Here is a 15,468-nt window from a genome sequence, read left to right on the forward strand (position 1 = left end):
GAGGAGTGGCTGATGGGTTTGAACTGCCAGCCTTCTGGTTAGCAGGCAAGTGTCTTAGCCACTATGCTACCAGAGCTCCCCGCCACTGGACCTTAGGGGACAGAAATTATTATCCTTGATGTTCCAGTGAGGAAACAGAAATGCTCCCAGTGGGACGGGAGAAGGGCCTTACGAGACTCTCATCCAGGGTGTCTGCTTTGCTTAGTACACAGCTTAGGAAGGGAAAGTGATCTGCCTGAGGCCACACTGCTGGTTAAGGACAGACCCTGCTCCTCTCCTTCCCCTCAGGGCGGTGCTCTTTCACCAATCACAGCTACCCCACTCCATGCTCTAGAAAGAGGTGGATTCTCAAGCTTCACCCAGGGGGCAATCTTTATCCCTGTTTGACAGGGAAACTGAGACCCAGCAAGCAGCAGTGATGGTGCCCATGAAGTCAGGAAAGTCACCGGTAACATGAGTACCACGTGTACAGTTGCCCTTCGCACTTCCCAGCCCCGGCAATCTCTACTCCGACGTAAAGTGAGTGGTGGTGGGCTTTGCGTGTGCGGTGGGGGCTCGGCCCGAGACCGGGATGGGGCAGGCGCGGGTGGGTGGGGCCAGCGCCGTGACTCAGCGGGCGGGCCCGGGAAGGCTGCCCAGCAGGTCAGACCGGCTCGGGATGCAAACGAGCCGCCCGGGCCCTCCCGGGGGGTGACGGGAAGGGAGGCCGGCCTCGCGCAGACCAGCCGGGGCTCGAGGCGGGAAGTGAGCGCGGCGGGCTCTGCGGGGCGCGCTTGCGGCGGGTTGCGGACGCAGGATGGGAACAGGGCCCCCAAGCGGCCCGCAGCCTCAGGAGCCGCGCTGACGCCGGCCGGGGGGCGACCCCGCGCAGGAACCGAGATGTGTCTGCGCCTTGGTGAGCGGCGGAGCTGGCGGCCCGGGAGGCCCAAACTCGTCTCAAATCCTCATGCTGGGGCAGAGCACTGTAGTGGGAGCCCGAAACCCCAGAGTGCAGGCCTCTAACTTAACTGCGTGGCCTGGGGGAAGCCATTTTTCTCTCTGGGCCTCAGTTTCCCGAGCAGTGAGACGGAGGGAGGAGGGCTGCTGGAATCTTCCTGATACGGCTCTGAAATCACCACCCCTTATTCCTACTTTTCTTTCTTGTGGAGGCGCAGAGCTGCGTCCAGGGTCCCCTAGAGAGAAGAGATGCTGAAGGGGGCGCCTACTCCACCCAGAGTGGGAGCAGAGGGACATCCAGGCCCAGGGAGTTCTGAGCGGGAGGCTGCTTGCCAGGCTTCAGCTTATTTCGCTGGCACTGCAAAGGGGTCCCAATTCCAGACTTTCCCCTCCCATCCCCAAGGCTGTTAGGGTCAGGCCATCAGCAAACAGACCACAGGCACAGGAGCTGGACTGATCGTACACGCTCCCCTATTCTCTGGGCACATCGGTGCTGCTTTGGGCATCAGCCAGCCCTGGTGAGTACCTGCTCTCTAGCCTAGAGACCTGTAACTTCAGTTTCCTCATCTGTGAAATGGGGACAGTGACCCCCACCTCTTAGGACAGTCAGCTCCTACAAGTAAATTACTTAGCATTGTGCCAGCCACATTCCTAAGTGCTCCAAGAATGATAACTTGGGAATGAAGAAGCCAGGGACTGCCCTGCCCTGTGCTCCCTGCCCCTGTGCCCCAGGCTGCCATTGCACATCCTGTTTGACCAAAATCTTGGTCCTGGATGCTGTTGTTGTTGCTGAACCCAGCCCTGAGCCAGGTGGTGTCTGACCTGCCAGAGGGGTGGGTGGATGGGGTGAGATGGGCCCAGCCACTGGGACCAGGCTGCTGTACCCCTTCCTGTTTGGCTAGTTGTTAATCTTTCCTATGCCATTCCAGATCCACAGTGCCCGCTCAGCCCATCGTCTGGCCTCTGCTTCTCCTAGACTTGGTCCACTCCAGAGGTTTCAGAGAACACCCCCTCCTGGTGTTACAGATGGGGATTATAGGGCCCAGAGAGTGGAGGGGCTGGTGCAGGGTCACAGAGCGGGTCAGTGGCTGAGTGGCCCTGTCCTTCCCTGCTCCTTGGGGATTGCTGTGTGATTTTATTATTATTTTAAATATTCTTTTAATTGTGATTTGGGTGAAGGTTTACAGAACAAATTGGTTTTCCATTCAGTGATTCATACACATTGTATTCTGTGACGTCAATTGCAATCCCCACAATGTAACAGCACTCTTCCCACTTCCTCCCCGTGTTGACCATTTCCCTTCATCGTTTTTCTATCCCTTCCTGCCACCTCAGCTTTGTATCCCTGGGCAAATGCCACCCTTTTGGTCTCATATAGTCGATTGTTCTGATGAGTGCCTACCTCTCTGGTGTAATTTTCACCTTATGGGCCTGTTTATCATTTGGGTGAAAGTTGAGCCATGGGGCTGAGTTCAGTTCCAGGCTTGAAGGGTGTCTGAGTGCCATAGTGTCAGGGGTGCCATCGGTCTCTATCAGAGCAGTAGGCCTGGTCTTTTTTTGTGATTTTGAGCTGTGTTCCACATTTTTCTCCCACTCTATGCAGGATTTCCTATTGTGATCCCTTTCAGAGCGGTCAGAAGTGGTAGCCGGGCGCCATCTAGTTCTTCTAGTCTCAGGTCGTGGAGGCTAGGGTTCACGTGGTCCATTAATCCTTTTTTGGACTAATTGTTTCCTCGCATCTTTGATTTTCTTTACTCCTCTTTGCTCCAGATGGAGAGAGACCAATAGTTGCACCTTAGTAGTAGTAGTATTTTTTTTTTAAGCAGTAGTATTTTTAACCACAGAACTCCCACATATGAAATATGGTCCAACCCTCGTGCCACAGATGGGGAGACTGAGGGCTAGGAAAGGACTTAGTTAGGTCCCACACGGAGTGGCTAAAAGAAGTAAGGGCTATTTAATTCTGGGGACCTAATTATAACCTTCCGGTGTCACAAAGCTGGCTTGGGGAGCGGGGTGCAAAGTGAGGGGACCAGCATGGTGTGCTCCCTGGAGGGCAGAGCCAAAACCCATGGGAAAAATGCCAGGAAGCAGATCTGGAACAGCCTGCTTCCTGTTCCCTGGAAGTGTGTAGGTTGGAGCCGGGCAGCCACTTAGTGCTCTGAGAATTTGTGCATGGGTCCTGGTGTTCCTTTGGCCCCAGCTGGCACCAACCACCATCCCTGTGCCTGCCCAGTGCCCTTGCTCTGGGAGCTGGCCTGTCCCAGTTTACCTCACTGTCCCAATCATTCCTCATGAGACCCTCCCTCCCTGCTATGAGGTAAGAGCAGGAGGAGTTATTCTTTGAGTTTAACAGGTGGAGAAATAGAAGCTCAGAAGGCAGAGGGACTTGCCTCAAGTTATCAAGCTTTAGACAGTTCAGTTCAGCAGTTGTGTTGAGTAGCTGCTGGGTGCCAGGCCCTGTAAAATGTGATTCCTGCCCAATGGGCTATGGGCCCCTTGAGGTCTGGACTGTAAAGCTCACCGTGGTACCCCCAGGGCCCGGCACAAGGCAGGTGCTCAGTGAACTTTTGCGTAACAAACACATGAATGAATGAATCAGTGAATGGGGGGCTTAGTGGAATGGGATCTGGAGCCAGAAGCCTGGGTTCAAATCCTGACCCTGCCACAGATGGGCTTGGGCACTAGCACGGGCTGTTGTTTTTGTTGATGGCTGCTGTCAAGTTGGCCCCGTACTCATGGTGTCCCCATGCCCAACAGTAACGGACTGCTTTCACTGGCTGATTTTTTGGAGCTAGATTGCCAGGCCTTTCTTCCTAAGTCTGTCTTACTCTGCAAGCGCTGCTGCAGCCTGTTCAGCATCACAGCAATACACAGGCTTCCAATGACAGATGGGTGGTAGCAGTGCTTGGGGCACACTGGCTGGGAATTGGGAGCAGCTCTCCATCATAGAAGGCGAGACTGCTGCCACTGAGCCCCCACTGTCGGAGGGCTGTCAAGTTGGTTCTGATTCCTAGTGACCCTATGTGACAGAGTAGAACTGTCTCCTAGGGTTTCCTAGGCTGGAATCTTTACAGGAGCAGATCACCAAGTCTTTTATTCTATGGAGACAATGGCAGGTTCAAACGGCCAGCCTTTTGGTTAGTAGCCAAACACTTAATCATTGTACATCAGGACCCCTTCCAACAAGGACTCCTTACCCTTTATTAAGTACCACCTGTGTGCTTTTTCTAAGGAGCTCTGGTGGCATAGCAGATAAAGAACTTGACTGCTAACTGGAAGCTTAGAGGTTCAAACCCACCAGCTGCTCCACGGAAGGAAGATGGGACAATCTACTTCCGTAAAGATTTACAGCCTCGGAAACCCAATGTGGTCACTATGAGTTGGAAACAACTTGATGGCAGTGAGTTTGGTTTTTTATGTGCTTTTCCAATCTTATTTCTCTTAACTCCCCTGAGAACTCTCCGGAAGGCATCTTGAGCCCCTTTTTATGGAAACTGAGGCTCCAAGAAGACAGGTTACTGGCCCCAAGTCATCCCAAAATAGAGTTAGAACCCAATGTCCATCACTACTGCCAGGGCCTTGGTTTCCTCCTCTGCCCAGGGATGAGCCCCCCCGCCCCCCCGGCCTGACACCGCTGTCCCTCACAGGCAGCTTGAGTGTGGGTGACTTCCGGAAGGTGCTGATGAAGACAGGGCTGGTGCTGGTGGTGCTGGGCCACATGAGCTTCATCGTGGCTGCCCTGCTCCATGGCACTGTGCTGCGCTACGTGGCTGCCCCCCAGAACGCTGTGGCTCTGCAGTACTGCGTGGTCAACATCCTCTCAGTCACCGCGGCTATCGTGGTATGGGCGGGCCGCATGGGGAGGGTAGCTGGCAGGAGGGGGCTGAGGGGAGCTCGAAGGCCTTTGATGAGTCCTCACCATCTCTGCTTGGGGTGGGCAAGCAGAGAAACCCAGGCATTAACCTGTACAACCACTTACCAACTGCTCAAGTCACTCAACCTCTCCTTGCCTCAACTTCCTCATCTATAAAATAGGGACAGTAATAGTGTCTACCTGAGAAGGTTCTGGTGAGTGTGTAGAATGAGACCATCCACATAAAGTGCCTAGCACAGTGCCTGGCACACAGCTGCTCCTCACTGCTGTGAGTCAGGATGATTATTACAGTAGAGAAACAGACAGGGTACCGTGGACAGAAGGAAGAGCATCAGCTCAGCTTGAGAAGGTCAAGGAAGATTTCACGAGGTGGAGATCTCTGAGCTGGGTACTGATGAATGAGTAGGAGTTCACAAATGGGCTGTAATTACCATAACCCAGGTATGAGGCATGCTGGGGCTGGCAGGTAGGAGAGGAACCTGGGATGGCATTCCAAGCAGATAGAATGGCATGTGCAAAGGGGTAGAGGTGAGAAGGTGAGAATGGCTAAGTTTATTCTGAGGATACCAAGAAAACCTATTTGGCAGGAGTTTAGCATTATCTAGCAATAAACAATAGTCATGATTATGACTTTATGATAATAAGTGATAGCCATGACATTATGACAGTACCTGTCTGATAAATACATGAATGAGAGGGCTTGATACTCTGGAGTTTATGAAATTTGTTCCTGCTGGTCAGCACATCAGTGTCTGAGCTCCAGCCATACCACCTCTCTCTCTAAGAACCTGATTCCTCTCCTGCAGGATGAGGCTTAGACAGCCTGCTGGCCTCACGGCCTGGGTGAGTGAGGATCCCAAGGCCCAGTAAGTAGGGAAGCCTGAGTCTGTGGGACAGGGCTGAGCTGTGCAGGCGTGTGTAGTGGATTAACTCTTACTGCTATTGTTTGTTGTGAGAAAGGCAGGGAAGAAGTGAGCTCAGGGTTAGGCAGCCCGCCAGGGGTGGGATCTGGGCCGGACTGCGTCAGCTTTGCCCATGTGACCTCAGTCTTCACTGCTTCCCGCAACATGGGGGCATTATTATCCCCATTTTACAGAGAAGAAAACTGAGACTCAGGGTCTCATCTAACCTCCTGCTGATCCAAAGGGGCTAAGTGGGGATTTGAACCTGGTTGTGTCTGAATCAAAGCCAGTGCCCTTTCTGTGAGCCCTTCCTGTAGAGCAGGGCTCAGTTCAGAATGGTTGAGGCTCCAACTTGTGGCTGCACAGTGAATTAAAGGCATTGGTGGACCTAGAACCTGGAACTCCCATCACACCTGTCTCCGATGGGTCTTGTCCAGTGAGGGAACACAAGAAGGAAGGCAGGTAGGAAAGCGTCCCAAAGATCCAGAGGGCAGCTATTAGCTATTAGTGTCCTGCCTCTTGGGATTGAGGGTGGTGAGGAAGGCCTGCAGGAGGAAAACCTGAGCAGGGCTTGAAGGAGCTAGCCAGGGAAAGAGGAGGAGGAGGGGTGTTCTGGGTAAGAGGTACTGCATGGGTGGCACCATGAGCAGACTCCACGTAGTTGGCCAGATCCAGGGCAGTGAGGGAGGAGATGGGCCTAGGGTGCAGTTGAGAAGTTGGTGGGACTGGGGCCAGGTCACTGAGGGCCTGGAATAATTTAAAATGTTCCTGAGCCTTTTGAATTCTACTCCATAAAGTGTCCAGGTTTAATACAATGAATTTGTTTTCAGTTCTTTGCTGGTTACTTAGTTTCCTCCTTCCAAAATCTCTCCCAGGGAAATATGTCACATGTATCCTGTGGCTTAGTATACTCCCCGGCATGCCCCTGCACCCCTGGAGTACACCGGCCCCTGTTTGAGATGCTCAGCTGGAGGCAGTGGGGAGTCATGGAAGGTTATAGGCAGGGAGTGGTTGTGTTTTAGAAACATGTCTCCGGGGCTGTGTAGAGGCTAGACCACGAGGAGCCAGCGAGTGTCTCGATGCAGATGGAGATAATGAGGCTAAAGCTAAGCAGGGGTGAAAGGAGTGGGCGGTTTGGAGGACCAAGGTGGCATCGGTAGAAACTTTATCGGAGTGTGGCCCTGACCACCTCCACCCAGGACTGACGTAAGTCTCTCCACAGGTCATCACCTCAGGCATCACCACCGTTGTGTTGTCACGCTACCTCCCCAGCATCCCCCTGGTATGTGGCGCCTCCGGGGATAGGGGGGATGAGAGGGTAAGGGACAGCAAACCTCCCAGGGCTTGGCTTGCTTGGAGTGGGTAAGGCTGACCATTAGGGTGGCCAGAACTGCCCATAGGAACCAAACGTGATGTCCACTGACAAGCGGCCTTCCCCATCCAGCGCTGGACAGTGTTCAGCTCAAGCATAGCCTGTGCCCTCCTCTCACTGACCTGTGCCCTTGGCCTCTTGGCCTCGATCGCCGTGACCTTTGCCACCCAGGGCCGGGCATTGCTGGCCACCTGCACCTTTGGGAGTCCTGAACTTCTGGCGCTCGTACCCGACTGTCCCTTTGACCCCACACGTGTTTACGTGAGTGCCTGGGCCTGGGGGGAGGGGTCCCAGGTGCACGTTGGGCTGGGTGGGAAAGGCTCCTGGGGTCCCACCCTCTCCCCAGCCCCAATGGACATGCCCCCCTGTGCCTACCGCAGAGCTCCAGCCTGTGCCTCTGGGGAATTGCACTGGTGTTCTGCGTGGCAGAGGGTGTGTTTGCTGTACGCTGTGCCCAGCTTGCCCATCAGCTGCTGGAACTGAGGCCCTGGTGGGGGAAAAGCAGCCACCACCTGGTAAGCCCCTCCCCCCCAGCTCCTGGGAGCTCCTACAGGAGAGCCCAGGCTGGTCTGCCCCACCCTTCTGTGCAGGGCCTGCACTTGGAGAGCTGGGGCAATGTTCTCCTGGGCCCAAGGGGTGAGGTGTGGAGGCTCAGAGCTTAGATCTCCCAGCTAAGTCACACAGCGGACCCCTGCTTCTCCCAAGGCCCATGATGAGTCTTGAAAGAGAAGGAAGGGTGTTTCGGCTTGAATTGGGGGCACTCTAAAGGTCTCACTTAGTTCTTGCATGGGGCACAGTGGGCTCCTCCCAGATACCCCCATTCCCTGAGTATCCTGGAGGAAGAGATCCAGATCCAGTGTGCCCAGCAGCCTCCTGTGTCTCCCCAGATACTGGAGAGCCCAGAACCCACGGATGGCCACAACCTGCTGAGCTGCACTAGCGCAGAGCCGCTGACCCTCTGAGCGCCGATACCTCACGGGGCCCGTAGCCACTATGATCGTGTGACAAAGTCTGCACTGTGACCAGGCCAGTATCTCTGGAGCCAGGCCAAGAGGACTCAATGGACACTCAGGCATCAGGGTGGGGCTTTTAGGCCCCCTCCCTAGCCACCTAGCCCACTGCACTGAAACGAGACTTTATTCTGAAGTTATTAAAAAGAACAGAGATGCTCCACGTGGATGCATGCGGGGCGGGGGGAGGGGCTGGCCAGGGGCCTGTGCTGCTTCCCCGTGTGGCACGCTTGTGCATGGGGTTCTGGGTGCATCTGCCCACCCGACTGTGGGCCTGTGTGAGTGAGTGAGTGAGACAAAATACCCCAAGGGGTCCATGGGTCTGTGTGTGGCTGGCTATTGGTCCAAGTGCCAAATGGCAGATGGGAGGGAGTTCATGGCCCCACTGCTGCGGGCTGGAATGCTGGGGGTTTTCCTGGAATGCTGGGGGTTTTCATTTTGCATTAGAGCCTTCAGGCCAGAAGGAGCTAGGGCTGGGTGGCTCAAGGAATCTTCTTCATACCTCTCATCCCTGGATTCTCTTTCTCCCTTCCAAATGATGAGGCAGTCTCCTCACCTGGGCAAAACTGCTTCTCTCCCCCAGGCTGAGACCTACAAGGTGGGGAGCCTGCCCCTGGCTGGGGGAGGGAGGTCTGGCCTCATGGTGGCTGTGTGTGTGTGCACGTGTGTGTGTGTGTGTGTGTGTGTGTGTGTGTGGTAGGGGGTGTTGAAATTATGATTAAGGTAGAGGGGCTGACTCTGAGGGGGGCAGACCAAGCCCGAGCATGTGTCTATCACTGGGGAAGGGAGATGTTGCCTCTTGCATTCCGGGGTGCTAACTGCCTGCTTGCTTGGGCCTTGGGAGAACTGCAGGGTTCCCTTGGCCGTAGGGCCCCCCACAGTGCAAACCCTGGGGGTTCCCCAGCCTGGCCCCGGGTAAACACGAGGGAGGGGAAGCTGAGGGCCGGTGAAGGCAGCGAGGAGCACTGGCTGGCTCCTCTCGCTCAGAACTGAGAGGCGCTGCTGGGGTCGCACTGCAGCAGGCGCACGATGGACGGGTCACTCTTGGCTCCGCGGATGAACTCCTCCAGGGACAGCTTGCCTGAGAGACAACAGGAGCAGTGATGAGGATGCAGGCAGCGCCGGGGTGAGACAGGCAGCTCAGGCGGTGGAAGGAGGGGAGAGAGTGGCGCCTGCCCGCTTGCCCGCTTGCCCGCCTCTGCCCTTGCCCCTAACCCTTGCTCCTGCCCCTAACCCCTGTCCCCTTACCGTCGTTGTTTGTGTCCATTTGTCGGAAGATTTTCTCAGTCCTTTTCTCCGGGGTTGACTCATCCTCTGGCATCTTCATCACTGACGACACCATCTTGTAAATGGCCTAGGGCGCAGGAGGGGAAGGCTGAGAGTGAGAGGAGCAGACCTGAGCCCCCCACGCGTTACCACCGAGATTCAGAAACCTCCCCAGCATTCTGTGATGTTGGCGGAACCCCGCCAGGGTCACGGGGACCGGGAAAGAAGGGGCTGTAGGATTAGGCCTTGAACGAATTTCCACGGAGGACCATGTAGGAGCGTATTGCTCGGTGGGGGAGATGCAGGAGCGCTGCAGTGGGAAGGCTCGGAGTAGGTGACTGAAGGAGGGGTCAGGAAAGATGTTGCCAGCCCTCGGACCCAGGCACCTGGCTTCGGAGCATGGGCCCCGCAGGTTTCAGGGTTGAAGGGATTTGTCCTGCTTTTCCGGAACAGCGGGACTTCAGTGGCCTTTGTTCCTGTGGCCAACAGGGGACGCCTGGCTAGGGGAGAGTGGCACTGGGCTGTGAAGCCGTCTGTGACCGAAAGGGGTCGCAGGGTGGGGAGAGGGCCCGAAGAGGGCGGGGAATATTGTAACAATGAGCATCTGTGGGGGTGGGGCATACCCGAGGTCACTGAGGCAGAGGGGGCAGGGATTTTTTGTGGGAGGACCTGGGTTCCATCACCCTAGAATTTAAGAACCAGACCAGTAGCCTCTCTTCGAGTTTTCCCCAACGCCTCTTCCAAGAAGCCTCCTTACTCCCAGCGCAACCACTGCCTGTGCCTCAGATCTGGCTCCAGCCTCCGTGCTGGTCTCTTGAGGCCTCTTCCACTCGAGTCCATGCCCCAGTGCTACCTATGAGAGCTCTTTCCGAACACAGAGCTCCACCGCCACCTCCCCAACCCAGCCAGCCGCCTCCTCGCACCAGCTACACACAGGCCTCCCTCCAGGCCTGCCAGCACACCTAGCTCCTTCGGGATGCTGCCCCACGCTCCTTCTGCTGCTTCCCACGCCCCTTTGGGACTCTGCTGGCGCTTTAAGGACTGATCAAGGAGTGGTTATGTGGGCCCAGAGTCTCCTGGGCTTTTCCTTCGGAGGACACCTCTCTGGAAGTAATTATGCCCTTGTGGGACTGCTGTGTGCCATAAAGCCAATTCGGAGTCCTAGCGACCCTCTAGGACAGAGTAGAACTGCCCCACAGGGGTTCCCAGGCAGTATTCTTTATGGGAGCACATCCTCAGGTCTTTTCTCCTGAGGAGCAGCTGGTGGGTTCAAACAGCCCACCTTTCGGTTAGCAGCTGAGTGCTTTAAGCATGGCAACCAAGGCCCCTCCCAGGGCTGTTGTTATCTCCACCATACAGATAAGCGCCATGCCATCTAGCTAGTGGCCACATCCCCAGAACGTAGTACAGGGCTTGGACCTAGAAAGGACTCTATTTAAAAGCTATGCTGGATAGAGTGGGAGAAAAATGTGGAACAAAACTCAAAATCATAAAAAAAAAAGACCAGGCTTGCTGGTCTGATAGAAATTGGTGAAACCGCTGAGACTGTGGTCCCTACTCACTCTTCACGCCTGGAATTGAACTCACTCCTGTGGCTTCCAGCCCAACAATAGATGAGCATATGATGTGAACATTTATACCAGGTAGATACACTCCTTAGAACCATCAGCCATGCACAGGGAGATAGCTCAGGGGGCAGCAATGCACCAGAAAGGACCCCCGGGGGGTGGGGGGGGGAGCCATCGGTACCTCCCACTGCTCTCTGTACCCAGTCCAAACCACTCAAAATTCAAGGCACTTCAAGTCCTGGCCCCTGCTAACCTGTCTACCATCAGGCTTTCCACACTTCCCAGCATTTAACCCAATTATCAGGCACCTATTATGTGTTGGGTATTTTACATGCATTATCTCTAAACCCCACAACAGCCCTGCAAAACATGTATTATGATCCCCATGTTCCAGGTAAGAAACCAAGGCACAGAAAGGGGTTGACGGCAGGTAGATTTGAACTCGCGTAGGCAGTGTGGGGGGGTGGCGCACAGCAGAGGCTCTGAAGTCACATGAGCATCGTGGAGTGGCATCCTGGTTTCACTGCTCACTCTCTGTAGCCTTCCACCAGTACTTAACCTTTGTGAACCTCAGTTTCCTTATCTGTAAAATAGGAATAACCCTATCACCCTCAATCAGTTATCCAGAGGATTAAGTGAGGTAATGGTGCAGAGCAGTTGGCACAGTGGCTGGTGCTAGAGTAGTCAGTACACAGTAGCTGGTAGAATCATTATCATGTCCTCAGGCCTTCCTGCGCCTCAGTTCCCTAGGCTCCCAGGTGTCACTTTGTAAACTCCCATCACCAAACTGGTCAGTGCGACTTGCATGCTTATCTCCCCCACCAGAGTGGGGGCCACAGAGGCTGACATGGTCCCTTCCGTCCTAGTGTGCACACTGTCTGGTACACACTATGTACAGAGCTATGTCCCCAAAAGGACTTGGTGCCAGTGACTGAGAGTAGCTGCACCCTTGTGACAGTCCTTCTCCTGGGCCTCCTCATTAATTGTCTGGAATTGCTGCTCTATCATTGTTTCACTGGAGCCGACCTGTAATTAATCAGTGCTCTGTCTGCACTAGTTGTCTGGGGCCGCCAGCCTGCCATGAAGGAAGTTAAGGCCTAGATAGCAGAGGCCAGCCAGGAAGGGGTCCCAAGGATGCTTATGGAACAGGGCTGACTTGACCCATCTGGTGCCTCCAGCGAGGTTGAGATTTTCCAGTACACACCAGCCAGCATGACCATACTAGGTGTTAAGACATCAGCATCCCTCCAGCTGCTGCCCAACCCCTGAGTGATCCTTCACCACCTTGGCTACCCTGATCCTTCCACCAGGACATTCAGAGCTCCCCCCATCCAGCAACTAAAGAACTAATATCTGCCTCACGGGGGCTGGTGACAAACATTAATGCTTTCCCCCTACCTATAGGCACAGGGAAGCGACCACACCCCGAGGCAGCCCATTCTACTCCAGCCCCCTAGCAAGAGGAGAAGCCCAAGTGGAGAGCAGTGGGAGTCGGAGCAGTTGGAAGGGAAGAGCAGTCAGTGAGGCCAGAGGAAGAGGATTCAGAGAGGCAGAAGGAGAGGGGACAAAAGCTCGTGCAAAGCTGTGTGGCAGGATTACTCAGGGTACATTTCAGGGATACTGAAAAGGCCATTCTGGTGAGAGTGGAGGATGTGCACATGAGAAAATAATGGACAATCTCTAACATTTACCAAACCCCCAAAAAACAAACTCGCTGCCGTCAAGTTGATTCCAACACATAGCAACCCCAGTGGGGTTTCCAAGGTGGTAAATCTTTACGGAAGTAGATTGTCCCATCTTCTGTGCAGCAGCTAGTGGATTTGAACCACTAACCTTCTGGTTAGCAGTGAAATGCCTTAGGCACTGCACCACCAGAGTTCCTTAACATTCACCAAGTATCAATTATATGGCCTAAAGAGACTTGTGAAGTAGGGGGTTAACACCCCCATTTTACAGGTGAAGAAACAGATGCTCAGAGAAAAAGTGGGCAAGAAAATTGAACCAGAGCCTCGGCAATGTCCAGTCCTGGGCTGAAACGATGGGCACTCCAGAAGGTTTTTGAGATAAAGCTAATATATGTCACACATCTATACTAAGTAGCCAAAGCCAAACCAAACTCACTGCCATTGCGTCACTTCTGACTCATAGTGACCCCCACTAGGTTTCTGAGGTGGTAAATCTTTACAGAAGTAGATTGCCCCATCTTTCTTCTGTGGAACAGCTTGTGGGTCTGAACCGCTAAGCTCCTGGTTAGCAGTCAAATGCCTTAGGCACTGCACCACCAGCTCCTTCTATACTAAGAAAGGACATTCAAATCAGCTCCTTAAATCCTCCCCCCACTCCCATGAGTTCAGCGTCGTCATCCCCATTTTATAGATGAGCAAGCTGAGTTGAGGCTGGCCTGGAACTAGAAGCTAAACCTCCTGGCTGGGAGTTCATGGCCCTTTCAAGACACCTGAGCTTGACTCCACTTAAGTGCTGTGTTACCTTAGGCAAGTCACTTCACCTCTGAACTTCAAGAGTGATCCCCTAACCCTGGAAAATGGGGATAATGGTCCCTTCATGAGGTGGTTGTGAGGATTCAATGAGCTCATAGCTGTAAGCACTTGCTTAGTACCTGACTTGTAGTGGGCCCTCAATCAATCAGTTGGGAGGTAACTGGGTGAGCAGGATGTAATGTGGATGTTAGAGCCACATAGCTCACTCACAAGCTGTATGGCCTCAAGCAAGTCTCCTTACTTCTCTGAGTATCTGTTTCCTCCTGAGTAAGTGAGAATCACTAAAATATAGCAGGCCTGTATTCTGCAGAAATGTCAAACCCTCACAAAGGCTGAAGACCTATTCCAGATTAAGGAAGACTCAAGAGACAGGTATGTTTCCTCAAGACCATGGAGCAGGACCAGGCAACGTTTCATTCTGGTATGTATAATGACACCATGAGTTGGTGCCCACTCGATGGCAATTAACAACAACAAAGAGACAGGACAATTAAATGCAATGTGTGATCCTAGACTAGGACAAAAAAAAATTCAATAAAGAACATTATTGAGACAGTTGGCAAAATTGGAATATGGCCTATAGATTAGATAATAGCATTGTTTCTATGTTAAATGTCCTGACTTTGATAATGATATTATAGGTTATGTAAGAGAATGTCCTTGTTCTTAGGAAATATGTCCGGAAGTCACGTGGGTAAAGGATCATGCTCAAAACAACAAAACACTACACACACACAATGAGAAAGCAAAGGTAGCAACATGGTAATTGGTGATTCTCAGGAAAGGGTGTATGGGAGTTTTCTGCATCCCTTTTTAAAATTGGAAATTACTTCCTAATAAAGAGCTTTTTTAAAATGGGGGGTGGTGGTGGTGGCAAGGCAGCACCTGTCACCACCTGCCCACGGTGTTGAGAGGCTAACAAGAGTGGTGGGTATAAAAGCTGGACTCTGCACCCGGCATTCTCAGGGGCCCAGGGCCCACCTGCACGATCTCCAGCATCTCCTCGCGGCTGATGTAGCCGTTGCCGTCTAGGTCATACATGCTGAAGGCCCACATGAGCTTCTGCTCCAGGCGGCCGCGTGAAGTCACACTCAGTGCAATGATGAACTCCCGGAAGTCGATGGTGCCGTCGCTATTGGTGTCAAAGGTGCGGAAGACATGTTCAGCGAACTTGGAGGCATCGCCGTAAGGGAAGAAGTTGGCGTAGATCTTCTTGAACTCATCCACGTTGAGGATGCCCGTAGGGCAGTCCTTAAGGAAGCCCTTGTACCATTCCTGCAGCTCCAGCTCTGAGAACTCTGTGTTCTCCCGCAGGTCCTGCAGCATCTCGGGCCGCAGCTTGCTGTTCTGCTTGCCCATGGCCGCTGAGCCAAGTCCCACCTGGATCGCCAAGGGGTTCAAGGGGCAGAAAGAAGTGGTCAGGTTCCCCCATGCCTAGACACCACTTCTGAAGGGCCCTTAGACATCAGCCACACTAGCCTGTTGTTTGAGGGAGAGGTCACAGAACATGCACCCTGCATTCTGTCTCTGTGCCATGCTCCAAAACATTCCCCTCCACCCTGCACATTCCCAAGGAGCAGACCAGGGGCAGCGGGGAATGAAAGAGGGCTCCCATTTACTCAGGCGCTTCCAAATGCCGGCAAATTAGCCTTTACAAGTCACATCATTTAACCTTCACAAGATGAAGCATGGGGATTAGCCCCATTTCACATTTTACAGATGAGAGGACAGGCTCAAAGAGGCAAGGTGAGCTGCATAGGTCACACAGCCATGCAATAACAGGGCTGCCTTGCAGAGTTTTCCAGGGAAGTACAGAAGGGCCTTCTGGTCCTCTGCCCTCCTACCCATTGACCCCCTCATGGCCTCATGTATAACTGATCACCACCAAAGCACCTGTTGCTCCTGGCTGTCCTGCGACCTCCCACGTATGCTTGATGAGGCAGCCCAGGGCAGGTGTTAGCCTGGGCTCTGGAACTGGTCTGCTTGGGCTTGGATCCCAGCTGTGCCTCTTACCAGCTGTGTAACCTTGGGCAAGTTCC

The 15,468-nt window shown here is 53.7% G+C and overlaps 2 protein-coding genes across 2 annotated transcripts; one reads left to right on the forward strand and one right to left on the reverse strand.

Annotated features, from left to right (window-relative positions):
• The first annotated feature begins 879 nt into the window (after window positions 1–879).
• TMEM54 (transmembrane protein 54) lies at window positions 880–8,049 on the forward strand. Its single transcript, XM_007950427.1, has 6 exons — window positions 880–895; window positions 4,587–4,780; window positions 6,938–6,997; window positions 7,160–7,348; window positions 7,468–7,602; window positions 7,975–8,049. The coding sequence occupies exons 1-6, from the start codon at window positions 880–882 to the stop codon at window positions 8,047–8,049; spliced, it is 669 nt and encodes a 222-aa protein (XP_007948618.1).
• Window positions 8,050–9,080: 1,031 nt separating this feature from the next.
• HPCA (hippocalcin) lies at window positions 9,081–14,788 on the reverse strand. The gene is made up of 3 exons (XM_007950429.2): window positions 14,411–14,788; window positions 9,346–9,451; window positions 9,081–9,178 (listed from the first exon to the last, which is right to left on the reverse strand). Exons 1-3 carry the CDS (start codon window positions 14,786–14,788, stop codon window positions 9,081–9,083), a joined length of 582 nt encoding a protein of 193 aa, XP_007948620.1.
• Window positions 14,789–15,468: the final 680 nt, after the last annotated feature.

This window comes from Orycteropus afer, unplaced genomic scaffold, assembly GCF_000298275.1.
Source record: "Orycteropus afer afer isolate SDZICR_OR568_19922 unplaced genomic scaffold, OryAfe1.0 scaffold00272, whole genome shotgun sequence".
NCBI classification, from domain to species: Eukaryota; Metazoa; Chordata; class Mammalia; order Tubulidentata; family Orycteropodidae; genus Orycteropus; species Orycteropus afer.

Coding starts and splice junctions, on each gene's coding strand:
- TMEM54 (XM_007950427.1), top strand. Junction 4,781..6,937: donor CAGTCACCGCGGCTATCGTG/GTATGGGCGGGC, acceptor GTCTCTCCACAG/GTCATCACCTCAGGCATCAC. Junction 7,603..7,974: donor GGAAAAGCAGCCACCACCTG/GTAAGCCCCTCC, acceptor GTGTCTCCCCAG/ATACTGGAGAGCCCAGAACC.
- HPCA (XM_007950429.2), bottom strand. CDS start 14,788: ATGGGCAAGCAGAACAGCAAGCTGCGGCCCGAGATGCTGCAGGACCTG. Junction 9,452..14,410: donor AGATGCTGGAGATCGTGCAG/GTGGGCCCTGGG, acceptor CCTGCGCCCTAG/GCCATTTACAAGATGGTGTC. Junction 9,179..9,345: donor AATGGACACAAACAACGACG/GTAAGGGGACAG, acceptor GTTGTCTCTCAG/GCAAGCTGTCCCTGGAGGAG.